Source organism: Pogona vitticeps, chromosome 1, assembly GCF_051106095.1.
Source record: "Pogona vitticeps strain Pit_001003342236 chromosome 1, PviZW2.1, whole genome shotgun sequence".
NCBI lineage: Eukaryota > Metazoa > Chordata > Lepidosauria > Squamata > Agamidae > Pogona > Pogona vitticeps.
This window is the reverse complement of record NC_135783.1, coordinates 149,043,941-149,071,246: the sequence shown is the minus strand read 5'-3', so window position 1 is coordinate 149,071,246 and position 27,306 is coordinate 149,043,941. Positions and strand designations below refer to the sequence as shown.

Sequence of the window (27,306 nt, the reverse complement as noted above, 5' to 3'; positions counted from 1 at the left end):
GACAGTGATAATTTCCACTGCTATACTGTTGGGATGAAAGTACAATTTTTAAAACCAAAACTAATTTCTATGATATTTTCTTACAATATCATAAACAGTTACTCTTATTTCTGCCATCTTGGCAGTTGTGTGGTTTCTTAGATAATTGGGTTTGGGGAGGGTGAGTTTTTTCATTTACTATCTATTGTGTATCTTTGTTTATTTCTTTTATAGGTCCTGAGAGTATAGACTTGCCACTAGTCAGGCGATAGATAGATAGATAGATAGATAGATAGATAGATAGATAGATAGATAGATAGATAGATAGATAGATAGATAGATAGATAGATAGATAGATAGATAGATAGATAGATAGATACTGTACACACACACACACACACACACACACACACACACACACACACACACACACACACACACACACACACATACATACATACATACATACATACATACATACATACATACATACATACATACATACATACATACATACATACATACATACATACATACATACATACATACATACATACATACCTCATCTTGGGTCAAAGGCCTCTGACTGAGTTTGGCCTCACTGTTTCTTATGATGTGCCCCCTTTTCACATCTTCCTTAGAACTGTACAATTCTGGAAATTCCACAGATTTCTTCCGGTTACTCAACAGATGGGCAAGTTCATCCATCTTGTTGTACTGTCTTTTCACATCAAATTTGTGGCTCCGTTCAAGAGGGCTGCTCTCATGATGCTTGTGATTCAGCCCTTCCATCAGTTGCTTCTTTGCCCACAAATCGTAGTCATTATATTCAGGAAAGAATTCCCGTTCACTCAAACGAGACCCAAGTTCTTCCTCGCTTTCCAAATATGGATTGCTGAGATCATCTTTCTTTTCAGCATGCCTATTCTTCCATCTGAGTTGTTGGTAGTATGGGAGATATGGGGCTACTGCTCGTTTCAGATTCTGTACCAGATAATGGCTTCTTGGATAGCCTTCTTCTATCAGAAGTGTCCTTTTGTTTGGAAGGTGCTTCTCCTGCTCGCTGTGATGTCTTGTTCCCAGTTCTTCCTCATCAGAATGTCTTTTTTCTTCACTGGGACCCTCTTCGAGGCTCTCAAGTGTCTGCTCCTCATTCTCTCTCTCAATATTCTGTGGCTTTGGCATATCCTCCAACTGTAGCTGATACCTCTTCTCATCTCTACTGCCATAATTGTGTGGCTTGCCTACAGTATCCTCCCTGAGCTTATTACGATGTCTTATCTCCCTTTCTGGTTCATCTGGGAATCTTTTTCTCTCATAGTGGTACTGTTTCTCTTCCTCTTCGTTGCTGTGGTGCCTCATATCATCTTCTTCGTTGTCCTCTCTGCTGTGCTGCCATCTGTCCCGATACTGTTTAGTTCCCTCCATTTCTTCAGAGTCACGAATCTCATTGGAGTTTCTTTTCTCCTCAGAATGACGGCCTGTCTCATAATAATGTTTAGGGTAGTGGCTCCTTTTGTCCCAGAATTCACGTTCTTCCTCACTCGACTCCTTAGGGGAGTCCTTCTTCTCATCATGATGATGTCTTCTGTATTCAGAGGAACTGCCCAGCCTTGGTTTCCTATGGTAATGCCTTGGCTTGCGGCCTTGTTTCTCTGGGTCAGCCTCTTCCCTCTCAGAGGAGTCCTCATATTCTCGATGAAAACTATGGTGGTATTTTTCACGGCTTTCCTCTTCTTCTTCCTCCTCCTCCTCCTCTTCAGCATCTTCCTCTTCCTTGCTTTCTTCATCTCTCTCTTCTTGGCTACGTACAATTTCTTCCAAGGACCTTTGGCCCCCAGAGTGCTTGTAATCACCCTCAACTCCTTTTTCTATTAAAGAAACGGGTTTTTCATCTGGACCCTCATGTCTCTCATCTTCACTGTGTTTCTTGTCCTTGCTTTCTTCTTTGTCATGGCCATTTCTCTTGCTGCTGCCATCCTCCTCAGTTCTTTTATCATCTCCCTTCTTTCTTTCTTTGTTATGGGCTTCATTCCAAGGATCCCCCTGAGCAATGTCTTGAAGGTGGCTGGTTCCCCCATGTGGTTTCCCTTCTGAGTGCCATGTCTCATCTCCTTCTGCCTGTCTCTTAAATCCTTCTTCCTTCAGACCTTGTTCTTCCCTCACAGTTCCTTCAGGAGAGTTCTTTTTTTCCTCTAGTTCTGGTACAGTTTTCATGTCATGTTCTAGGTCTTTGCCCCCATTTTCCTTTTCTTGCTTTTGCTGATTGTCTGAAAAACAAAAAGGAATGAAAATAATGCAGAGTCTTCATGAGGATGCCATGGTGTTTCCACCATTTGCTTCAGTTGTCTTCTTCTAGTTTCTCACTCTCAAGCCTTTCCTTCTCTTCATTGCCCATCTGGCAGGCTGTTGACCAGCAAAAGAGATCATGATCATGGATCATGTTCTCTTATGGTTTACATCTGTCTTATTATGACCATACAGTTACCTAATAATAGCGAGTTATGGCTCTGTCATATGGTTGCTGTCACTTTAATTGGTTATGAAGACAGAAGCAGGCTACCTATTACATCTGGGGAGAAGACTGTTTCATCAAACTCACCCACCCACTCACCTACTCACTCCTTCCACTATCCTCCTACCAGACTCATCCCATCCATGTGCAGCAGAGGGAAAGAGAGAAGGCAATCAGGGCCACTCCATCTGCTCAGCTGAGAAACTAAGGATCCAATTACACATTACACATCACTTGAAGACTGAATTCTTCAAGTGCTGATTATGTGTGGTTGTCTCAGCAGGAGCTTTTGTCACCTCCCATAACCTGTAAATTAGCTTGCTTTGTTTTGTGATTGGTCTTTATGATGCAAGCAAGTCCTTCCTTTGAGAGTATAATTTCTCTGACAGGAAAGAGGGTGTCAGTCATGTCTCCTGAATGCTGTTTCAACTTGAATGGTGAGTTATCTCTAGCTTATATTATGGCTCTAAGTAATTTTGGCTGCTCCTCTGCTTAGCTCTTCATGCTCCACTTAGTTTTTATCAGAAGTAGAAAACAAAGAATCAGTATTTTAAAAGGCTCCTCCACCCATCTCAATCCTTTTTCCCTTTGGTCATGTCATGTAGAGAATATAAAGGCCAAATACATCTTGTTGATCTTTGTAAGCTGCTCTGGGAGCCCCTTTCAGCCAAGGAGAGATATAAAAATGCTTCACATCGAAAAATACACAGCTTTCCTTATTCAGTGGGTGGATTTAAAATACTGTACTCTGTGAGTCTGAGTCCCTCATTGCGCTGTGTTGTTTCATGCATGATCTTAAAATAGACAAGCAACCTGCTGGAGAATGGTGTGTTGTTATTCCAATTTTTTAAACAAATTCCCAACACCAGGATCCAATGGAGTAATTCTCCGGAGACAGTCACTTCTATCAAAAGACCCTGGGAAGGGAGAGAGCTGCCCTAACCTCCTTGGAAAAAAGGAGGAATTTCTAGAGAAATAAATAAACTAAAGGTTAGTAAAGGTAAAAGGTAACGGTTCCCCTTGACATTTAGTCCAATGGTGTCTGACTCTAGGGGGCGGTGCTCATCCTTGTTTCCAAGCCATAGAGCCAGCGTTTGTCCGAAGACAATCTTCTGTGGTCACATGGCCAGCGCGACTAGACACGGAATGCCATTTACCTCCCCGTGGTGGTACCTATTTACCTACTCGCATTTTGTATTTTGCATGCTTTCGAACCGCTAGGTTGGTGGGAGCTGAGACAAGCGACGGGGGCTCATTCTGTTGTGTGGATTCGATCTTATGACTGCAGGTCTTCTGACCTTGCAGCACAGAGGCTTCTGCAGTTTAACCCACAGCACCACCATGTTATTTTATCACAAAGATGATAGGGAGAATGAAACCAACCATCACTGTACCACGACGAGTGTTGCAGCTGTGACAGGACGGTTAAAAGGCTTTTGGGGAGAGGTGTACAAAGTGACCTGGCTCTGGAGCTCCTTTAGTGCTGTCCTTACCCCCTAAGCTCTGGGTTCTCCCAGACTGGCCCTCCTCCCATCTTCACTGTAAATTCAGCCGATGTGATTAAGGCAACCCATAAGAGTGGTTCGTTGTGGGGCAATTGTTGTGACTGTTTCATAATTCCCATCAACTTTTATAAAATCATCTTTTATCTTAGTTTAGAATTGATTTTATAGTTGGTGTGGGGGGAGTGTTGTTGTTGCTGCTGTTGGTGGTGGTGGTGATGGTGGTGGTGGTGTGTGTGTGTGTGTTTATGTGTGTGTGTGTGTTTGCTTAATCTCTTAACTGATGCCATTACTGAATTTGAGTTTATGTTGATGTCCTGATTGTAAGATGCCCAGAGCAGTGGCCTAGCCACTAGACAGGCAGGGTAAAAACTGAAAAAAATCAATCAATCAATCAATCAATCAATCAATCAATCAATCAATCTCAATCTCTCTCTCTCTCTCTCTCTCTCTCTCTCTCTCTCTCACTCACTCACTCACTCACTCACTCACTCACTGATAAAATTATTCCCTTAGATACGTTGGAATATTTAATTTTACAACCCAGCAGGCATGTATGTGTATATGTGTGTATGGGAAAGACTGGAATGAGTTATTTGCATAGTGGAGCATTCTAATGGATCAGGTTCTGTCTGGCATTAGCCAATGGATGATGGGAAGGTTAATTACCAGACAGATAAAAACAAATGGCAGCTATGTTAGTCAGATAGTCTAGTGATAGTCTGAAGTTGTCTGTTACAGATGTCTGTTAGAAGTACAGTAGTGTATTAGATGTTGTCTATGAGTAGTTTGCTTGTCTGTTACTATGTCTGTTAAATTAAGGATAATATCCAAAGTTAAACCATTGTATGTCAAGCACAAGTCTATGTATCAGATCAAATGTTTCAAGCACTGTTAGTTTATTCTGCATGCATGTTTTACAGTAAATGTTCTTAAGAGTGTTTTTACCATGACCAAGTGAATATTATTTCAGCTGCAAGGGAGGATACCATTAATACTCTGTGGTTTCCTATGCTATGCTTAAACTGGTGTCTACAAACTCTCATACATTTCAACAAGGTAACGACAGGCAGAGACTTGGGAAAGCTCCTTTTCCAGGTGCTAGATTCCCACTCGTCCTGCTTCCATGAAAAGGAACTTCTCTGAGCTCAGAATAACAGTTATACTTACTTTTTCTCAGAAGCTCCTTGCACTGAGGATTGATGGGAGGAGCATTGGCTTTTGACAAACCATTCAAAAGGACTTCTACAATGCACCTGGTTACCTAGAGCAAAAACAGGAAAGAGGGATCAGGGTGTTTCCTTTTTTTTATTGGTAAAATAGCATTCTGCTTCCAATGGGACTTTCAAGGTGGCTGAATCAATAAAGCAATCTGGAAAAAAATGGATCAAGCTATGCAGCAGAGGGAGCAAAAGCAACAGCATGCTGGCCAAAATTAGAACATCTGGGGAAACTGCACCTTCAGCCAATTCCAAAGAATCCTCCAGAAACAAACACCCTGCTAAAGAATAGCATCTTGCTTGGTGGCAACCAAAGGAAAGAGGATATCTAAGTCACCCAGAGCAGGGAACTGCATTCCAAGCAACAGGGCTGGGAGAGGACGTGGAAAAGGAAGATTGCCAATTTGGATGAGTAAAATATGGCCATGACTTCATTGATTATTACAACTGCTAAGCCCTAGCACAGCACTGGGCATAGATCCCTGCGTCAGGCAACTAGCTTTCCATCTCATGAGCCTCCGTCTCAACCTTCTTGCTGGAGAGAAACTGGAATGAAAGGATATGGGTGCCAGGTGGGTGCTCGGCCTCTGTGGGACCCACTGTCCCCTGGAGGGTCAGGCCATAATTGCTGCCCCCCACGGAGGCAGGCTTACCCAAATGTCTTTGTCCCAAGATCTCTTAAGAGGATCCTTCACATAGGATGTAGCTGTGCAGTCCCCACCACCATCACCAAACTGTACCAGCACAATGCCAACCCTTAACCCCAAGAAAGGTGTGATTTGTTAATAAGGGAACAAATTATCCAGCTTAGTCCATCACTGCCCACACCTCAATGAACACCAGAAAATTCAAATTGAACCATAATTGCAGGATGGGCAGGTGGGTGAAGGATAAAGGCCAATGCTGGGCAACAGATGGGCCGCTTTAAATGGGGCAATGTTGATTCAGAGTGAACTCTGCAGTTTTCCAGTCCACATTTCCTAGCCCTGTCCCCACCTGAGCAAGCTTGCACCTGTTTGGCCAGCTGGGCTGTTTCCTGCCCAAGAGATGTCAGGGCTCCTGAGATTTCCCATAAGCCACTTAGAGTCCTCAGAAGATGGCATCTGGTTTCTTGTTCATTATTCCAGTGGCAGGATAGAAATTGGGCCCATGGTGAGTCGGGGGACCCACTGTTTCCTAAAGCATGGATGTCATCACAGACAGTCAGATCACATGTAAAGGCAAGTGTGTATTTCCTGTTCTCACAAGATTATCCCTCCTAAAACACAAATCATTCACTGCTAGGGTGCCTGAGACCTCAGACATGCAAACAAAGGCATGGAATCTCACAACTGATCAATTCCAAAACAACAGCAAACTAATTTGCCAAATGCAGATTGTGGCAAGCTGGGAGTTGGAAGATAAAGCTTTTTCTTGTTGAGGGTGCACTGTTTCTAGACATGGACTCATCTCTTGTGTAGTGAGTCCTCTTTTGCAGGCCTGTCCCTACATTCCAGCTTTGGGAGGGACACGACGCAAGGTTTCCCTTGAGGAGCACAATGTGTAGCCCAAGTACCAGAAAGTAGGCTTTCAAATATCCTGAACCATTTAGGGCAAGGATAGGCAAGATGTGATCTTCCAGGTATCAAGCGGCTTCAATTCCCATCAACCCCAGCTAATCCAGGTTGACTGGAGATGCCGTCCACACTGTCTGGAGGGCGACAAGGCAGCCATGTCTGTTTTAAATGAAAAGATGAAGGGGGCCAAACACTCTGAACCGGGTTGGACAACACAATGGTTGCCAGGGAAGTAAATGCAAGACAACTGTATTCTATAAATGGCCCACTGCACTAATCAGAATGCAAACATTCGTCCAAACATACGCCTAATGCCTGAATTTTTTTGTCTTCTAAAGAGGAGGGAAGGAAACAATTTGACAGCACACACCTGTGTGTGTGTGTGTTATCAGAAATGAAGTCCCATTGAGTTCAACACATCTTACCCCAACCAGTGAATGGGGCAAACGTAGAGGAGATTCTCACTGAAGTGTGTTCTGATTTGTATTCTGCTCAGGGTGCATTAGAACTGCGTAGTACTACCAATGTGGATTATTTAGCCTGGCACCATTAGAGTGACCTGCTTGGCAAAGCACAGAGGAACATCTCAACAGAAGCCTTTTACTAATTCAACATGGCTGACTGCCCAGATTGTGGTGGGCCAGAGGTATATCCAGGACTAAAGGAAACACAAATGTGTCCCATTACATCAACATTTTTCAGTCATTTGGCTTTAATGCTCTTTGAGGATCTGGAAGCTGATGGACACCATGGATTTAGACTATGTTTTAAAAAGCCTCTGTCAGAGAAGAAAAGGCAGTTTCAGCCAAGGCTACCAGAGAGGAACAACCCAAGATAGGTTGGTGCCTGAGATGGAACGGCAAAAAGGCACTCTGCACACTCAAATCAAAGTGTACAGAACTCAAAGTCAATCAAGTTGCCTTGTCATCTGAAACAGAAACTCCACAATGATTTGTCCCCATTTTGGGGGTTAGGGTTGAATAATGTGATGAGCAACTAACCATTTGCTCCTTTCATGATTTCCAGAATCTGAAGCAGGAGTTTTATTCACCCCAATGGAAGGGCAAGTCCTTCTTTCAGATCTCTCTCAACCAGTGCAGAAAGAACAGGCAAAGATTCTTCAGCCTAACCCACACAAATGCTGTCCAGAGAGGGAGAAACTGAGGGAAGTAGGGTCAAAACTGGCTGATGCAAGTTATTCCATCCTCCATTTAATTACTCCCAGCACCGCCTTCCATTACGAACACCTACTCTTGCGTACAGAACACTCCTCAAGGAACTTGGGCCATAAGGAGAGACTCACTGGGTGCCCAGGGGGTCGGGAATGTGGAGAGGGAGAAAGGAAGTAGCCTTTCCCTTGATTAGTGTTGTTGCTCCAACCAGTGGCAGCTGGTCGTGACTCCATTTTCAGGAGTGCAATGAATTCACTTTGGGTTTTTGCCTGCACTTTACAGGAATGATCAGAGGTGCTGAACCCTATTCCCCAGAAACATTCAGCCCCCTAGATAACTCTTGTAAAGGGCAAACTAAAACCAGGAGTGGACTCACTTCACCCCTGAAATGGCTTTTTCCATAGACACTCTGTGCAGTAAGGAAATTTTTGATCAAGCATGTGGTTTTTTTATTGGAGAATCTTTAAGTGCAATCTTGGAAGCAATGGAGGCTGGTAACTACTGTTTTCATGAACTCTGCACAGACCACACCTTACCCTTCTGCTGCTCACAACAGTTGCCTCTTCACTCAGTAGAGACTTGGACAAGTTCGAAAGGTGACCATTGCCCCCCCCGGGGGGGGGGAGGAGCAGCAGGTATGTGGTGGAGCATATGAGGAGCTCTGATAATCTGTGAAGGGCAATTTAATTTATTTCACCTAAATTCTAGTATAAAAAGGTTTTCTACTCACAATTTCTTCGGCATGATCTTCTTTTTCCACTGGTGCTAACTGAACACCTTTGAAGGGAAAAAAAGTTTCAGAGGTCAGATCAGGGCTATGGAAAACATAAGCAGAGAGTTAGTTTTATGGCCTGGGAACAAGTCAGATAAATGGTAGCAGAAATCTGGTTTGTTTTTGACAAACATATCCTGTCTTCCAAAGTATCTAGTTTCAGGGCAGATAATGTGCTTTGAAACCTTTAGCTCAGGAGAATGAAACGACCTTTCCTTGAGCCTAGCCAAGCTTGTGAAGATACACCACATGGTCCTTGGTCTAAACCACTGGTTCTTAACCTTGGGTTACTCAGGAGTTTTGGACTGCAACTCCCAAAAGCCTTCACCACCAACTGTGCTGTCTGGGGTTTTTGGGAGTTGCAGTTCAAAAGCATCTGAGTAACAAAGGTTAAGAACCACTGGTCTAAACCCACCCTTTCTTCCACCCTAAGTCCTTGTGCAGTGACCACTCTTGCCCCTAGGGGCAACAGTCTCTGCCATCATTGGGCCCACAGAGGGCCCGCATTTCGCAAGACGATGTTAATTCGTTCTGCGAAAATTGCTGTCTTGCAAAAACATCATCTTGCGAAATGCGGTTCCTCATTGGAATGCATTGAAATCTATTTAATGCGTTCCAATGGGGGGGGGGGGAATGTCATCTTGCGAAAATCGTCCATAGAAAACATCGTCTTGAGAAACACGGTTCCCCATTGGAAAGAACTGAAATCTATTTAATGCGTACCAATGGGGGGGGAACCATCTTGCGAAGCATCGGTCTTTTAAAAAACCGTCTTGCGAAATGCAGTTCCCCATTGGAATGAATTGAAATCTATTTAATGTGTTCCAATGGGGAGAAAAAAGTCTTGCGAAGCATCAGTCTTAAAAAAAAAAAACCCATCTTGCAAAGCATAGACCCAAACATCGCATTGCTAAAATCGTCCATAGGAAAAACCGTCTTGTGAAGCGCAACAGCGATCACAAAAACCCATCGTCTTGCAGATTAATCGTCCCGTGAGGCAATCATCTTGCGAGGCACCACTGTACAAGAAGAAGGAATCTGCCCCCAATCACTTGCTGTCTCTTGCTTAGACAGTTGTTCCCACAGTGTTTCTGTTATAATACTTCTTAATAGAAGAGTGGCCTGAACCCAGACTGTTCATTGCACCAGTGGAATGGAAAGCAAGAAGTCAAACTGTTGTTGTTGTTTTTTAAATGCTAAAACAAAAATACTTCTGGTACTACATCCAGTTTTGAACCCCATTCCCCCCCCCATCATGGTGTAAGTAAGGGATGGAACGCCTTGTTTTAGAAAATAGTACCCCTCTAGAAATGCTATTCTCCCTGTCGATATATATTTATACTGTCCTGGGGTCTTCCCAGGCAGTAGAAATGGCCTTGGGGGCTGCATGATTCACACCCATTTGCAACACAGCCAAGAGACAGGGAAAGAACGCTCTCAAAAGAAGGGCCAGGGGAACTACTGTTCCAGACCAGTGTTTTGGAATGAAGACCTTACAGCCTGAACAAATCCTTGCTTGGTGTTTTTGGTGTCACAACTGTTGACCTCCATGCCTGAAAACATAGATGCTTGACTGCAACTCAGAGCTGTCTCTTGCAATAAACAGTAAGCTTGGTGTGGTGAAATCAACAGCCCATTTCTGGTTGGCAGAATTTAAACCAGCAGCAGACCTCTGACTTGACTGCCATCTGGAGCAGGTGGGAAGGACAGAGCAAAGAAGACTAAGCTATAACCTCAGATTAATATAAACCTCCCGCAGAGGAGTTTTACGTGTATGTGTTTCATTCTGTTTGGGTCCAGCAAATTTCTCTCTCTCTATCTTTCTTACACACACATACACACCCCTTCATTTGCTTCATTCATTTGTTTATTATTATTTATTATAGTCCATGAAAACAAAACGGTATAGGTTTGCCCACCATAACTGTTTCTTTTCTGGGGCAGATTTATATTCAACATGAAATGCATATTTAATACTAAGATCTTCCATCACTGATCCAAAATGTTACTTGTTTTTTCTCTGGAGTATTTATTGCTTTCTTGAAATACCCCTCCCTCCCCTTTTTAAAAAGTAAGCACTTCTACCAAGACTCCTCCAATTCCATTAAGGGTCTTGGAAACTGATAGAACAGTCACCAAGTATCATTCCTTTTGTGGGGGAGGGGCCATTCACATAATATGTGAATTATGGATATAATTTTTAAAATGTGAGCATCTATCTGGCAATGGGAAAGATTTTCCTCCTTTCCATGGGCCAGGGGGCAGCTGTATCACTTCCCTAGCCCCTGTGAAAATGCCCCTTCCTATATTTTCCCTCACTTCCACAGCTGTGCCTTCTGAATCACTCTACAACAGCCAGTCAGAAATCAGAAGAGCAGATGCCGTGTGCAATACCACAGTAAGCAAACTCCTTTGCAGACGCAGTTTGTCAATAATAAATGAAGGACTCAAAACAGGAACAGTACATCTCACACAGCCCTCGTTTGCTGTGCCAGTAAACTGCCAATCAACAAAGAAGTCTAGAACAGGGGAGTGTGTTCAGGGAGCAAGTGGCTTCCTTATTATCAAGGGCAAAAGTCGTTAGAGGAGAGAGGTTGACCCACCAGCCCAGTAGAGCAGGGAAGTAGATGGGCAAAGACCAAGATAGAGAAGGCAGCAAATGCCAGACCAATATACCAGGCATAAGTTCCAGGCTACCCAGGAGCTTGGAAGGAGGCAGGAAAAGGCCTTCTGCAACCGTGAAAATAGCAGGATTGCTCATGTCCTAAGGGAAATGATAACCCTAGATGACCGGCCATCCTCTCTGGTAGAAAACACCAGATTTCTGTAGTTTGTGGCAGAATTGTTACCCCATGAACAATTGCCATCCCAAATGGCCCTTAGCTGCAGGGTGGCACTAGATTTATACTGGGGTGTCAGGCAAGTGGTACAGGGCATAGGTGGTACATTTGGCAAGTGATATCTGGAGCAGCCCGAGTGCAAAACATGCCTATCTCTGCCTGACAGGACACTGGTGAGAGGTGGAGGCATCAGGCACAGGGCAACACACAAGGGCAGGGTAGAGGTGGCTCCTGTTGAAGGGAGGTGGTTGTGATGGAGGGCAGCCACACAGCTCACAACATCCAAGAGGCTCTGAGGGACAGGGTGCAGCAGGGAAGTCTAGTTACAGAAAAGGGAGGCCTGTTGGTCAGCCAGTGGGGCAAATCGGGTGGCAGCACTGCAGGCTGGGAAGATGAAAAGGAGTGCACTGTACGGCCCACACTCTCAAGCTAGCATTTTGGGGTTCCTTGCAGAGTAGGGAAGACACATGCATACCTAACAGAATGGACTGGGCCAGAAAGGTAGCAGGACATTTTCACGACAATGTCCAGAATAATGAACTGTTGGAGTAGAGGCAAGAAAAATTGGGATTGCCACTGCACCGCCTAATCCGGGACTTGGCAACTCGATTGCATTCCACTTTCTACCTGTTTGAAAGAGTGCTGGAGTAGCAAAGTGTACTCTGTGATTGAGCTCTAGAGACTTCCATTGGTATGGCTGTCCTCTGGGCAGAGAAGAGTGGGACATGATGGGTCAAGTGGTCTGTCTCTTCTGAAGCTCTGAGATTGCAACATAGGTGTTTAGTGGAGAGGTAGCCATCCTTAGCCAAGTAATTCCGATATTCCCGGGCTTGGTTGGCATGATGGAAGAGATAATGGGGGGGGGGATAGTCTATGTGGAGGGGGGATTCCATCAGGGGAGAACAGCATTTTTTTTCTGGCCTGACGTAATGGTCCTGGCCAGCAAGCTAAAGGACCTGCTTGGCACAATCACTGAGAAAGTGTCACTCCTTTAAACATGTTTTGCCCGTCTGAATGTTTGATTTTTAGTGGTCTAGATAAAGGTATCAGTTCTTCTACATTTGGATTGTGTAAAGGGCCACACAGTTATCTCTGTTGGTGTTTTTCTTTTTTTCTTTTTGCCTGTTTCTTTGTTTTTAAGGGTGAAAATAACAATTATATAGTATTTATGTCGACTGTAATATAATTCTGAATATCTAGAAATTCCAAATTTTTAGAATTCCTAATTCCAAAAGGGCTGTAATTCTGAATTCTAAATCCAATGCCCAAATCTGAATTTTAGTGCTAGGGCACATTCCCTAGCTTAGAATTCCCCAGCCAGCACACTGAGTGGGGAAATGCTGGGAGATGTCGTTCAAAAAAAGGGGCAATCTTTCCAAATGCTGAAAAACCATCAGCACAGCAATGTAGGCACTCATCAAATTCTGGGGACTTTGATTGCAAAAGGCTTCTCCAAGATTGATTTTCCATTCCACAAGCCTAAAACAGCCTTTCAAATCAAACATGGACATCGAGTTTGCAACCCATGTGCATCATTTTAAAGTGCCAGCCTTCCAAAAAGTTTACTGTTTACTATTGTTTGCGTGATGAAGACACATAACACTCAACATTTAATGAAGGAGGTAGCAGCAGTATCGGAGCAGAGTGGAAGCACACTGAATAAAACATCAGACCAATCCTTTTAGGTTTTAAGCATGCATTCAATTCCTGTGGCACATACTCTGGGGTAAATTAGCTTTACTCCAAGACAGCAGTCATCCATCATCCTATTATGCTACTGGTTGGAGACAGCAAAATCCCGAGCCCAGGAATTCTTGCTTACTTCCGATAATTATGTCTACCAGCGGCTTACAGCAGACGTGGGGAGAATTACAGAGATGGTTCAGGGGAATGTTGCGTTGTGAACTCACAAGTTTCTGTCAAAGAAAGCATGCTTCTACACAGGCATGCCTTCTTTTACCCACAGTTATTGGTATCCTCCCCATCACTACCTTCAGCCAAGACTGGGGTTTCCCAGAACTCTGTAGCACTTCTCTGCAGCAATGGGATCAGAGCAGAACACATGTGGGGGAAGGATAAACATATCAGAATGGTGGAGAAAGACAAGAGGCCAAGGAGGAACACAAAGGAGCGAAAGTGGTGCAAAGTTCTGTTCACTATTTCCCCCCTCTCATCCAGGAAAATGGGGCATCTTAGGCCTCCAGGAGTCATAGGCTGTTGCAGAAGTCACACAGCACCAGACCTACAATGTAGGGGTTTTGTGTCACGTTGCATGAAGCCTTGGAGAGAATATCTCCAGGTAGAGATGGGCATGAACTGCTGGTTTGGTGGTTGTTTCTCAGCCAGACAAGTCAAAGATCTGCCTCCTCTAGGGGGTTCTCACTTGGAGGCAGTGGCTTGGTTTTCCTGCCCTGCCTACTCTGGGCACTGCCTCTAAGTGGGAGGAGGAGGGTCTGGGAAGCACCGAAGATTTGTTCAACCAAAAAAATGAACCAACACAAACCACTGAACCGGCGACTCGTACCCGTCTCTGTCTCCGAGTTTCAGCCACTTCCCATGTACACTTGCTTCAAGACGTGAAAAACAGTTGAGACAAAAAATTGCCCCAGCAAATTTATGGCGTATTTTTAAATGAGAAAGAATGGTGCGGTTTTTAAGACACAATATTTATGTCAGCAGCACTTTCCTCAAAAAAGGATGCCTGTTTGCTATTCGGAACAAATGCTCCAATGCCTTTTTCCAGGTATTTCATGGCTTTGGGTGCTTGGGGGTTACATGATGTGCTTGTTTCTCTACCTTCAAACGTTCCTGTGGACATAGGACAGCTTCATGCACTGCAGCACATCAAAATCCCCATTGAGGGAGAAAATACTTCAGGGGCCATTCAACAAAAGTTTGTTTTAATCCATCTGGAAGGGGGAGGCAGTTTAATGTAACTGTATATTCTTCCCTTTGCACTGCGGTCATAAGAGATGGAAGAGCTTTGCTGTCTCTGATTGAATGGAATGCCCACGGCTTCCTCAAGGTAGGTGCAGCATTTACTGTTGATAAACTAAAATAGGAATAGACGTGCAGCTGTGGATAACAAAGATCTCCAGCGTTATCTTTAATCAATTGTCAAACAGGCCTAACAATAGTTCTTTGCAACCTTGGTGAGCAAGGCTAGTTCTAAGCAGCTTCAATCATAGGAGGATAAATTCCAACTCAGCACTAGGAGAAAAGCACCTGATGATAAGAGTACTTCGTCAATAGGACTAAAAAGGCTGGTGGGCTCTCCCTTGCTGAGTATCTTCCAGCAGAGGTGGGGCACCCGTCTGTTTGGAATGCTAATGGATCTGCATTTCCTTCATCCATGTACGGATTGGATTAGTTGGCCTATAAGCTCTTCCCTCCCCGTCCTGTGATCCCACACAAATCAGAAGCACAAAAAAGGGACAAGATAACAGCACAATCAAAATTTTCACAGGTGGTGAAAAATGGCCATTATCTCAGGGCATAACTAGATGTCACAGAAATCGTAGAAATGGAAGGGACCTTAAAGGTCCTTGAGTCCAACCTGCTGTGGGAGCAAGAAACCCATAGCTAAACCATCCCCAACAGGTAGCAATCAAAACGCTTGTTTAAAACCTCCACTGGATGAGAGTCCTCCGCCTTACAAGGCACTTTATTCCACTGCCAAACAGATGTCAGGAAGTTCTTCCTAACATTTAACCAGAATGACCTTTCTTGTCATTTGAATCCATTGGTCTGTGGCAGCCAACAATAAGCTTGCCTGGTCTTTAACATGACAGCCCTTCAAATATTTGAAGATGGCTATTGCATCACCTTTGTGTACTTAAAACTAACTACACCCAAGTTCCATTCCTCATAGGACTTGCTTTCTGTATCTTTTACCGTACCCTCCCTGACACATTCTGCCCTGTTCATCTCCTTTTAACCAGAGACAGTATTCCAAGTGAGGTCTAACCAAAGCAGAATGGAATGATTATATTATTTCCTTTGATCTACATGTTGATGCAGCCTAGAATTTCATGAGTTTCTTCCTCCCCATCCCCCACCCCCCGCTAAACATCATGCTAGTGCCTGATGCTTACACTGTGGTCTACAAAGACCCGTAGAATCTTTCCAGATGTATTGCTGTTTTTCTTTTCTAAACAGCCTGAACATTTTAAAGCTACTTGCTGCTCAGCTTGGGACTATGGAACTGGGGAGACCTAACTATTTCCTGCAATGTGCCACTTCTTCAATAAAAATATCCTCCCACAAAGCTACTGAGAATACACGACCCTTCCCCTCCATACCCACACCCATCCTCTTCTGCTTTTCATCTTTGGGAAAGAGGATGGGAAAGTCATTCATCAATCTCCCATGTCTTGTTTAGTTTAGCTTTTAAAAGGGGATTGGACAAATCCATGGGGGAGAAGAGGTCTATCAATGGCTGATCACTAAATGGAAGATTTTTCTGGGTTCAGACCATGTGCTTCTGAATCAGAGCTTGGAACAATTCCTTTTTTGGACTACAACTCCAAAAAAATCCCAGCCAGATGGCTGGTGGCCATAGTGTCTGGGTGATTCTAGGAGCTCTTATTCAAGAAGTAATGTTTCTAAGCTCCGGGCTGAACACCAGTCAACAGAAAGGCCCTGTCAGGGCACGGGGAAGGGGGGGATAGCAATTGGCTCCAGGGCTTCTAGGCACTGTGGCCAACTAAAGACTGAGACACGTTTGGTCTCATCATCTTTAATACCTCACTGTGCTTAGTTGCAACATAAGCGGAAGTGAATAAAATGCAGCACGTTGTAGCCTATGTCTGTACTTACTTGAACTATTCTTCGTGTCTAAAGAGGTAAGGAGATCAGAAAGCTAATTAAAGCACTGTTAGGTTCACTCCATTTTACTGAGTTCTTCCTCAGCATCAGTTTAAGCATTTGGTAAAAAAAAAAAAACAAGCTGCCATCAGCCAGCTGGCAAAGGATCACACAGAGCGAGCCATCTGCTTGCACAGTATTCCTGGAGCCAAACTCATTCTTGCCATACATCTTTCCTCATGTGAATTCTGTATAACACCCTCTGTAGAGAGAGTTGCATAACTGCCATCATTGTCTGTTGGTTCTGTTTCTGGATGATGCCTTCTGCCCCTGTCAAATCTCTTGAGAAGCTAAGCAGGACTGAGTTCATGGGGGGATGGGGTGGGGGGAGACGGTGGCCCTCCAGAAGCTTGAAGACTGCAGCTCCTGGAATTCCTCATCATTAGCTGGGACTAATGGGAGACAAGGCAGCATTTTACAGAACTATGTGCAGTGCGAAAATAACAAATGGAGAGACTTTATTCACACAAGCACACTCTGTGAGTACATGGGGCTACCTGTTCACCACAGATCACAAGTTGTAGCTTAACATACAAAGTGAGGTAATAGATACCATTTTAGATATCTTTCTATAAGAAAAAAAACAAATCCAAAGATAGGCAATATCTTTATTGAGGACAGTCAAAAGGTGAGAAAAGTGTGGAAACTTTCTGAGTTCTTTAGAGCTCTTTGTTACTCAGTTTCATGGGGACTAGATCTACCAAGTCTTGACAGCTAAACAAAATCTCCATATACTTCAGTGTGCTGGATACACAAGATGTGCACTTGACAAATAGAGATGAGCCCTCTGTGTCTACAAGAGATCTCAAACATGAAGTATCATTGTGAAAACTTATGCATCTATGTCCCTTGCCATGGATGCGTAGAAAAATCTATATATAAGACATCTATATGCGTTATAAACTTAGACATAATTAGTCCAGAGAGTGAATACATGCTAGATGGATGATGCATGGAGAACTGTGTTTGTTTTCTTATGTAGAACTTCACAGTGATAAGCATTTGAAAGGCATGAGAGAAATACTCCTTTGTATGGAGATTTGGCTTAGGGTGAGGTCACTGTAAGACATTTAGAACCCAGAAGGTGGACTTTTCATAAAAGGAGACCACATAAGCCATGTTTACTTTGACAAAACAGGGACGTGGTGGCGCTGTGGGCTAAACCGCAGAAGCCTGTGCTGCAGGGTCAGAAGACCAAGCAGTCGTAAGATCGAATCCGCGCGACGGAGTGAGCTCCCATTGCTTGTCCCAGCTCCTGCCACCCTAGCGGTTCGAAAGCATGCAAATGCGAGTAGATAAATAGGTACCATCTTGGTGGGAAGGTAAACAGCGTTCCGTGTGTAAATCACACTGGCCATGTGACCACGGAAAGATTGTCTTCGGACAAAACACTGGCTCTATGGCTTGAAGAGCGGGATGAGCGCTGCCCCCTAGAGTCGGACACGACTGGACAAAAATTGTCAAGGGGAACCTTTACCTTTTACTTTGACAAAGCTATGCAGGTTTTGATCTGATCAATGCACAGATGAGAAACCACCTGAATATCCTAGGTGACACTACTCTGACCTCCTGAGAGGAACAGCCTTGTAGGAATGTAATAAATATGGTAAGCCTAAACCAATATCTAACAAGAAGGAACCCCTCCCTTTACTCACCTGTTTACAAATGCCTACTACCCATTTAATTCAATGTTTAGGTTAAGCAACATTTTTATCAATTGTTCAACTGGAGATTTATATAGCACCAGATGGGAGGATATGCGATGGGTCCAAACCATGTTATTTTAATGTGTGAAGATGTTTATGTAATACAAAAGCCAAGTCTCTTCTCTGGGGCACTGCATATATTTTTCTTACTTTATCAGCTGTTCTGTTATCCCATAGTCCTTTATACTAATGCAGTAGTTCAAAGTTTGAGGTGGGCAACTTTTGGCTCTCTGGATGTTTTTGGATTGTAGCTTCCATCGTCCTTTAACATTGACTCTACTGAGTAATTATGATTGACAGGAGTTGCAATCCAGTAAAGTCTAGACAGACAAAAACTGCTCACTGTTATTCATGGAACATAGTTCCGTTAATAAAATTAGACCAGTAAGCAAGGAATACATAAGCAGTTTCCAGATCTCTAACTGCTGGAACTCTTCCTTGTAGGCATTCTTCAGTCTCGAGAAACTATGGTCTCTTGGAACAGCATCTACTGTGGCTGAGGAAGTCAATTTGAGAGTGACAATCCCTTCCACACTGAAGACAAATACAATCTGTCCCGTCCAGCACCCTGATTTTGCTGGTTTCGGAACCAGCTCTTTGCCTTAGCCTGGTGGACAAGGGTCTCTTCAAAATGGGAGAGGCCATGATGCACTGCCTGCCTCCAGGCTGAATGCTCAGATATCACCGTTTCCCATCTGTTGAGGTCCATTCCTAAGGCCTTCAGATCTCGCTTGCAGATGTCCTTGTATCGCAGCTGTGGTCTCCCTCTGAGGTGCTTTCCCTGCACTAGTTCTCCATACAGGAGATCCTTTGGAATCCAACCATCAGCCATTCTCATGACATGCCCAAGCCAACGTAGACATTGCTGTTTCAGTAATGTATACATGCTAAAAATTCCAGCTCAAAGACAGGCTGAAAGACAGGCAGGTGAAACATCCAAATATATGTCAGTCATTATCCTTCATAACAGTAGCTGGCTGCCAATGCCCAGCAAAACATACAAAGTGAGATAAGCCATCCCTCTGATCCAGTTTGGCACAGACAGTGATCTCATGTAGAATCCCCATTTTGAATGCACACAGAAGAAGGGTTGTCACTCTTTAGATAGGGCACAAGATTGAATGCAGAAGATCCTGCCTCTGTTTGGTAGCCCATCCAGTTAAAAAAATACTTCACAACTCAAGCTTTGTGGTTTCCAAAAGACATGAGATTTGGAGCCAGTGAAATTGATAGCTCTAGGCTTGGAGATTTCATAAAAGGCAGCTTCCCATTGTCCAAAACAAAAAAATTGTGACTCAGGGCTCTTTCAGACAGACATTTGTTTTGCTGTCTGGTGCATTGCAGGGGTGTGTAGGTTTACTCTTTTCCCCTAGAGACCACATAACAAGTGGACCAATTTGTCTCAGTTTGACCCTTGAGCATCCCAACCCACACCTTTTTGAACCTCTGCCAGTGGCTTCTACTTTTTTCGTGTACTCTGGTACACTCCACTTTAGTCCATCCCCAGTGTGTGCAAATCATGGGAAATGGATTAAAATCAAACCTTGTAGCTGCCAAAGCTCCCAAACCACATTTCAGCTTGAATTTCCAGTATTGGGAAGTGGCTTAATAAATGAGCTACTTCCGGATATCAGCAAATTAAACACTTCCCTTGCTCCTCTGTGGAGGGGCAGGGCAAATGACACATTTTTTTGCATCTTCTAGACAGATTGAATTACTTAGATTAAATATTTTAAATATATATTATATGCCTTGTGTGTAGTGCCAAGGGAAGTGTTCACTGGCAATGGAAAGAGCTGGAGGGTCACTTGAGGACAACATGCCATTTGGACAGAAGGATCACACCAATGGCATATCACTCCTCCTTCTGAGCCCAACCAACCCTACTTAGACCACACCAGCCTATATCAAAAGGGTCAGTGTAGATGTGCACTCGCTCATATGTTTAATACTGCAGATGCAAAATTTTTATTGGTATCAAATGCCCTCCTTATTCAGATTTAAATTTTCTGTCAATAATTGTGAAGGAAACACTCCTGAGAAAATAAAGTCCCAAAGTAAAAATTCAAAGCAATGGCAACCACTTTCCTATTTTGAAGTACTGTTTGACTGTAGCAAATGTTCATACATTGATCAAATTAAGCAAACACTATTGAATACATTTCATGCTGTATGTTGTGACAATATGATATTAAAACCACATTTTGTTAAAATGTAGGGATCAGATTGGCAAGAAGGGAGCTGTAGTTTTACAGCACACTTTGGCTATACAAGGATAATACACAGAGACAGAGATAACCCACCTGCCTGTTGCAGCACAGAACCGTTTTGGATTGCGTAAAATTCACTGGATCACTGCTAGGCAAAACAATATCTAGTGAGGCAGATTTTTCAGTGCTATTGATATGGATGGACTGAACAACCTCAGTGTGCAAAGGATATGTTTTCCAGAAAAACCATGTAATCACTATATTTAGGAAAATGAAGAATTTATGCGTCCCCCTACAACCAAACAGCAGATGGTCTGTCCTCGTTTTATTTGTTTATATGTCAAAATCTGATTTTACATAAATTAACATTCCCAATTTGTTTCATTTTAAAATAATGTCTTTCTACATCTCAGCTGTAATGGAACACCCCTGGAAAGCTGGGCACAGACATCACATGCTTGCAAGTCCAAGCCCATGAGATATGGTGTCGTTATAATTGGATTGGAACTGACATCCAACAGGAAGGAACAAATATGGGCTATGTGACTCACACAGGGCTAGCCTTCTCCTTTGTCTGTGCATGCGTAGGGGTGTCGTGTTCAAAGCGAGGATGAACAGAGGAGTTTCAGCTTCCTATCTGGTCCTGGGCAGATCAATGTGTCTATGCCTACCCTTCTGTCCCAGGTAATTGAGGACAAAAGGGATCAAAACTGCAAACATGAATGCAATACATTGCCCATGGAACAATGGGGATGAAGTAGGGAGGGAGGGAGGGAGGGAGAGAGAGAGAGAATTCCGTTCTCTGCACCTTATCAGTCATGCTTATAACCATTTGATTATGCTGGAGCTATAGTGGTGAAGAATCTATGCCTTCAGATCCCTCACCCTGCATTACAAGACCACCACCATGTGTGAATCAAAGGAGGCATTCACCTTGGAAGGCAGTGTGGGATTGTTGAATTCACAACACTTTCCTTCACCCCCTCCAGGAATATGTGAGTGGTATTGCTTCAACTCTCTGCCTCATCAGCCTTCAGCAACACACAAGGAGTGCCTCTCCTGCTGCCTACAAGAGCTCTAGAAAGTGATTCTGCTATTGCGTTGATTTGAGTGGGTGGAAAGCAGCCTTCCTTGCCATTGAATTAGCAGCGATGCTGTGCTCAGTGATTCTTAGTTAAGAGTCTCAGTTAGACAGCACCGCTGAGGGCAGCCACACTGGTGGGAGAGATGCTCGCCAATGCCTCTTGCCATGTTGTAATCAAGGATCTCCAAGTGAGTGAAAGGGAAGAGAGGGGTAGAGGACCGGCAAGCAGTTGTATCATGGACTCGAAGACAAGGAGCTATCCCCATGAATCTCTCTATCTGTCAGGACCTGGGTGGTGGCAGGGCTTCCTCTGTACCACTACCCTGGCAGCTGCAGGATCTGGGCCAGCTTGGTCCTAGAAAGAGCCCAGCGTTTGCAGGATCAAGCCCTTCCAGGGCAGCAGTAGTAGCAGCTGGGGCTCTCATGAGGCCCACTTGGGAGTCCCAAGGGAAGATCTACTTAAGGAATGACTCTCCCTCCCAGAAGCTGCCTCGGCAATACAGGTCTTTGGCTGTGCTCCTGAGCCCCAGTGCTCCAGCAACGGTTTCCGTTCCAGCTCTGAACTCGGATATTCCTGCTCCCTGCTCCAGCTCAGTGCTCCCACCCCTGTGGCCCAGTCCCAGTCCTCCGGTTTCCACTTCTGTGCTCCTATCCTGGCTAGTTGGGGCCATGTCTGAGTTTGGGCTTGGCCGGCTGTGCTGTTGGCTGGGTCCTGGTGCCCTTGCTCCTGCTGCTGAAAGCAACTGTGCACAACCTGGATCCTGACACTATCAAACTGACAAGCCTACAACATCAATGCCACATAGATGGAGTGTCAAAGAAGAACTTTGTCCTGTTGATATTGCAAAGGTCTCAAGAGAGCCCTAAGAAGTAACAGCTGGGGGGCTACTGACAGCTCATGTTAAGAGTAGAGGGGGCAGGAAAGTAGAGGCACCTTTCTAGCAGCAAGAAATTGTGGCACATGCTAACTGTCCCATGTAGGAAGAGTTTGCATCAGGTACACAATGTTGATGACCAAGAGGATGAACGCTCTGTGGTGGTGCTGCATCCTCCTTGTGCTAATCTATATTTATTTCTTTTTCTTACATTCATATTCTTCCTGTCCTCCAAATGGGCTCTAGGGGGCCTACATGTCTTTCTTCCCTCTCCTTGTACCTTCAGAATAACCCTGCCAGGTGGACCAGGCTAAGAGATTGTGACTGGCCCCACAGTTACCCAGTGAGCTTCATGACCAAATAGGGACATAAACAAATATTTCTAATCCTAGTGAAGCACTGACCACTATATAACACTGGTTCTCTATAGAATTGGCATGTGTAATTTCAGATGGTTGGGCCCAAGCTACTCCGTAAAGCTAAACCCCAGTTAACAACCTATTGGCAACTTGCCTTTGTTTCTACAATTCTGTATCATGGTGGAATGTCAGAAAGGGTCTATATTATTAAAGCCCTTGACGTCTCTATTGTTAAAGGACTGGCAATGCAGTTATGTATCTGCCTCTTTGGAAGAAAGTCCAACAGAGCTAAAATAACATAAATTCTGAGTCAATTCTATACTCAGATACTGTAAATGGGTATAGAATTCCAGCTTGACAGTACAAATCTATGCGTGTCTACACCTATGTAAACTCCCTTGAATTCAATGGGACTTGTTGTTGTGTTACTTGCCAAATTATAGTGACCCTAACAGAGCTTTCAAACTAAGTAATACCTGAAGACTGATGTTGCCAGTTCCAGTCCCTGCAATAAGTTTCTGTGATTGAGCAGTTATTCCAACCCAGTTTGAATCCTGAGTTCTAGTCTGTCACTCCACCCACTAACACCACATTGGGGCTGAATGATCACCAATAAGTATACAAAGGAGTGCAACTTTGTGGATTTGCATTTCCCTTTATAGCAACATGTAGTATTTACTTCTCATTTTCACTTATTCAGCCCATTTCACTGTGGTTCTCTTTTAAGCTTTAAAGTTTCTCCTCATGTACAGCATTTCAGAGAACAATACCCTAACAGAAAACACAACATTTTGCTTTTGACAGCAAGAAAACTTTCAAGAATAAATTGTTTTTTTTCAACATTCCTACAGTTCTGAAACTTGAAAAGCACAAACCCATAAACCATCAGGAAGAGATTTGTAACAAGAAAAGGCAATAGGTGCTTTTGATCCAGAAGCAACAGGGATACAAGGAAACCCCCGATTGTTTCTGTAGCAGGTGTTAACGTCCAAGATGGAATTATTCTCTTTTAAAAGGCAGGGAATTTTCAAGACCACATATGTTAATAAAGCACATTATCATTAACCTAAAATAATAATGTCTTAAACGTGCAATATATTCTAACCAGTGAAATTAATAAAACATTTTAAATGATAATGGTTTATTGATTTTGCCAGAGGTCAGTAAGCAGAGCAGCTAATTGATATGTGTCTAAAATTTCTGGCTGTCATTTCCCTCTGGATTTTATTTTTGTACTTACACTGAGATCTTAGAAAATCATCTTATCTTCAATATGTTCATAGGCTGGATTAAAGTTGTCTCTTCGTTAAATGCTGAATAGTTAAAAATGGAGCTGGGCTGCAAGGGGGCCAACATTCCCCACATATAGGACTGTTTGCCCCTCTACAATTCCTCTTGATTTTTATAGGCACATACTGAACATGTATATGTTCATCTCCTTCCCTCCCTCCCCAGAGAGATGTGCAAGAGGAAACACACATACACAAATAGGTTGGACTCACACCACACCTTTTCCTATTTTTATGAGCTTTCCCCATTCCTTCTGTGCATTGGTTGGGTTGATCCTCCTGGCACTCTGAGATCTTGTCTTTGCCTCTTGGAGAAAAACGAGTCACCTGGATCCCACCTCTTAAGCACTTGGAAGGAATGCCCGGGAGCTACGGACTCTAGAGCTGGTATAGTAGGTAGACACAGAGACACACCAGAGCACTCTGTGTGTGTGTAACTAAATAGGGGGTGAGGTGGCGATGTGGCCGCTTGGTTGGATGGAAGGACCCTCGCAGCAGCTTTAACAATATGGGAGAAATAGGATCTCGAGACACACAAGTGAGCCCTTCCCTGTGAGGCCGGGCGCCCAGGGTTGGCTGTGGCTCAACGGTGCTGGCTCCAGTGTGTGTCCAAATCCGTCTCATAGGGGCTCTTGCCAAAGCTTGTGAGGGACTGATTGAATAAACCTCGTCCCCCCCCCCCTCCCCCAGCCCGGCCACGCTTCCCTCCCGCCCCGGTGCTTTCCCTCCTCTGCTTGACGGCGGCGCGCTGTCCAAGGTGCTGATCCGCCCCGCGCCCTCCGCTGCCGGACTCACCTGCCAGAGCGGCGGCTCCGAGGAGGCTGAGGAACGCCACGGAAGGCACCATGGCCGGCCGGTGTGACGGGCGGGCGGGCAGGCAAAGGATGAAGCTGCTTCCCGCAGCTCCACGCTTTTTAAGGGAGGGCCGGGAGGGGGGAGGGGGAAGGGGAGGGGGGAGGAAAGAGGCGCCGTCAGAGCCAGGCGGAGGCAGAAAGGAAGGCTTGTGCGTCAGAGGTGGACCCCAAGGGATCCAGGCGGAGAGTCCCTGGGATAGTCAGAGAGAAGACGGTCGGCCAGCAGCCCTTTCTCTCCCCCCACCTCGCCCCACTGCCCAAGCTTCCCTCCCAGGACAGAGCCCTCTGCCATTGCCCTTCACTTGTGCCTCTGGCACCCCTTCATTTCCACCTCTGCCCGAAAATGTCTCCAGCAAAAAGAGACAGCCCCCCCCCCAGCAAGTGTCCGGCTCAGCTTCTGACACTCGAGGGATGCTTTTCTGTCTCCCGCCCTGCTCCGCAGTCCCCAACACCCTCACTCCCATCCCTGGATCGAACCCCAGCCTCGCCCCAACGGAGAGACCAAGGTGGAAGTAGCATTCCATCTCTCCAGCCTGATCCCTCCCTCCCTCTCACCCAGAAAAGCCAAAAGCCTCTGCCACAGGGACTCCCTCCCCACCATGGATCCCCACAGACAGAACAGGATCTCCCAAACAGCATCCCCATCCCCCGTCCCCCAATGCTGGTTCAAGTGGGTGGATCTTGAATATGGACGAATTTCATTCAACTTGTGCAAGGAAGGAGATTCTGTTTTCAAGGGAGGGCCTGGATGCTTAGCAAACGGTGGCTACTTTGCATAACATATTTATATTCAGTCACCAGAAGAGACCTCAGACACCCACACACAATCTCTCTCTCTCTCTCTCTCTCTCTCTCTCTCTCTCTCTCTCCCCCCGCAGATACATTCCTTTCAAATGAAGCTGTCAAACAAACTCCATTTGCAGATGTCAAGTTATCCACCTTGCCTCATTGCACCACTAGTTATCTGAGCAGCCAATTAAAGTAAACAAGGCCCGATATGCCTCCAGTGGTGCCACAGACCCATCTTTCTAGGCAAGACCCTGCTTATTAAGGCATTTGCAAGGTTTTGAGGAAAGGGATCCTTGAACAAAGCATATATCTCAGTGCAGAGGACCTTTTCTCCAAGTTGTGAGACACACACACCCCTCGGTTCCCCTCAGAACTGACAAAAGACTAAGCATGTCTTCCTTAGATCAGTGGTGCCTCCTTCAGGCATCTCTCCTGTGGCGTGACTTCTTGCCCATTGTGGCTGGTGCAGCACAAGACACAGCAAGCAATGGTAGGCATAGCCGGGTAGAAAGTGGAGGGATATGCAGGCACACATGTGCAAACACAGAGATAGAGTAGTCTCACAAACAAAGAGAGGAAAGCAAGCACTGGCACATACCAACATTCAACAGCTATTCTCTTATACACACACACTGACACCAAGAAATAGGCAGGCAAGCAAGTTCTCTCTCTCTCTCTCTCTCTCTTACACACACAAACACACACACACACACACACACACACACACACACACACACACACACACACACACAGAGGATCATCTGAGCCTGACATATGGCAGCACCCCACTTTCCCTAATGGATGAGCCACCACTGAGTTTGAGGGGAATGATTTTCCCACACAATCCTCCCCTTTGTATTTTTTCCACTTCCCCTCCCCCCCCCCCCCGGTCTGTTTTAGACTGTATGATCCTTGAGAGCAGGGATTTACTTAGGATGTTTCCAGGTCAACTCTATAAGGCTGCCTTCCTCAAATGCCTTTCTAGGCAGGGTGTGAAGGTTGTTTCAGGCAGCAGATGCTGAAGGTGATGGAACGGCAGTGAGATATTCAGATAACAGATCTATATGTTCACCCTAAATCCTGCCCTGTTGCCCCTCAGCCCACCTAAAGTGCACCATAGATAGCTGCCAATAAACTAAAACTCAATTGCTATTCTGGTGAGCTCCTGTATTTGGAATGGAGGGACAGGGTGCCATTTTGTCCTTTGTCTCATGCAGCAAAAACTCTAGTTCCAGCCCAGAACCTTCCCAATGGGTTGGATTTAAAAACCCATAATCTTCCATCACCATGACTGACGAAAGGATCATGGGAACTGAGATCAAACACATTTGAAAGGCAAGCAGTTGGGGAGAGCTAATATTAAGTCCTCACACACTGCTATCTTGTGTTACTTATCAGTCTTCTTGTTAAAAATTCTGTGATCTGTTGTGGGATCTAGAAAACTATACAGTATCTGTAATAGTAGGGGATGCTAATTAACTGTTGCAAGATAAGGAAATTCACAGCCCTAGAAACACGTGAGCTGTAAGATTTGGAGTTCCATTTCTCACTGTGCAGCCTGAGAACAGAGCCAGGCTGTGGGGCCTTGGGCAAGTTGTGCAGTCCCAGGGCATCCCCCCCCCCAGAAGAAGAGAATGGCAAACGACTTCTGAGATTCTCTGCAATTTATTTATTTAAAATACTTTATCCTGCATTTCTCCTCGGAAAGGACCCAAGGC

At 44.7% G+C, this 27,306-nt stretch overlaps 1 protein-coding gene across 1 annotated transcript in view; it reads right to left on the bottom strand.

The window, feature by feature from the left end:
- Nucleotides 1–24,883, bottom strand: part of CHGB (chromogranin B) — a 29,422-nt gene extending 4,539 nt beyond the window's left edge. Inside the window, exons 1-4 of the mRNA XM_073002966.2 lie at nucleotides 24,741–24,883; nucleotides 8,675–8,721; nucleotides 5,167–5,260; nucleotides 541–2,249 (exon numbers count right to left, since the gene is read on the bottom strand). Of these exons, the coding sequence (XP_072859067.2) occupies nucleotides 541–2,249; nucleotides 5,167–5,260; nucleotides 8,675–8,721; nucleotides 24,741–24,792 (1,902 nt within the window). The 5' untranslated portion in view covers nucleotides 24,793–24,883. The remainder of the gene's footprint in view (nucleotides 1–540; nucleotides 2,250–5,166; nucleotides 5,261–8,674; nucleotides 8,722–24,740) is intronic.
- Between the last annotated feature and the right edge of the window lie 2,423 nt (nucleotides 24,884–27,306).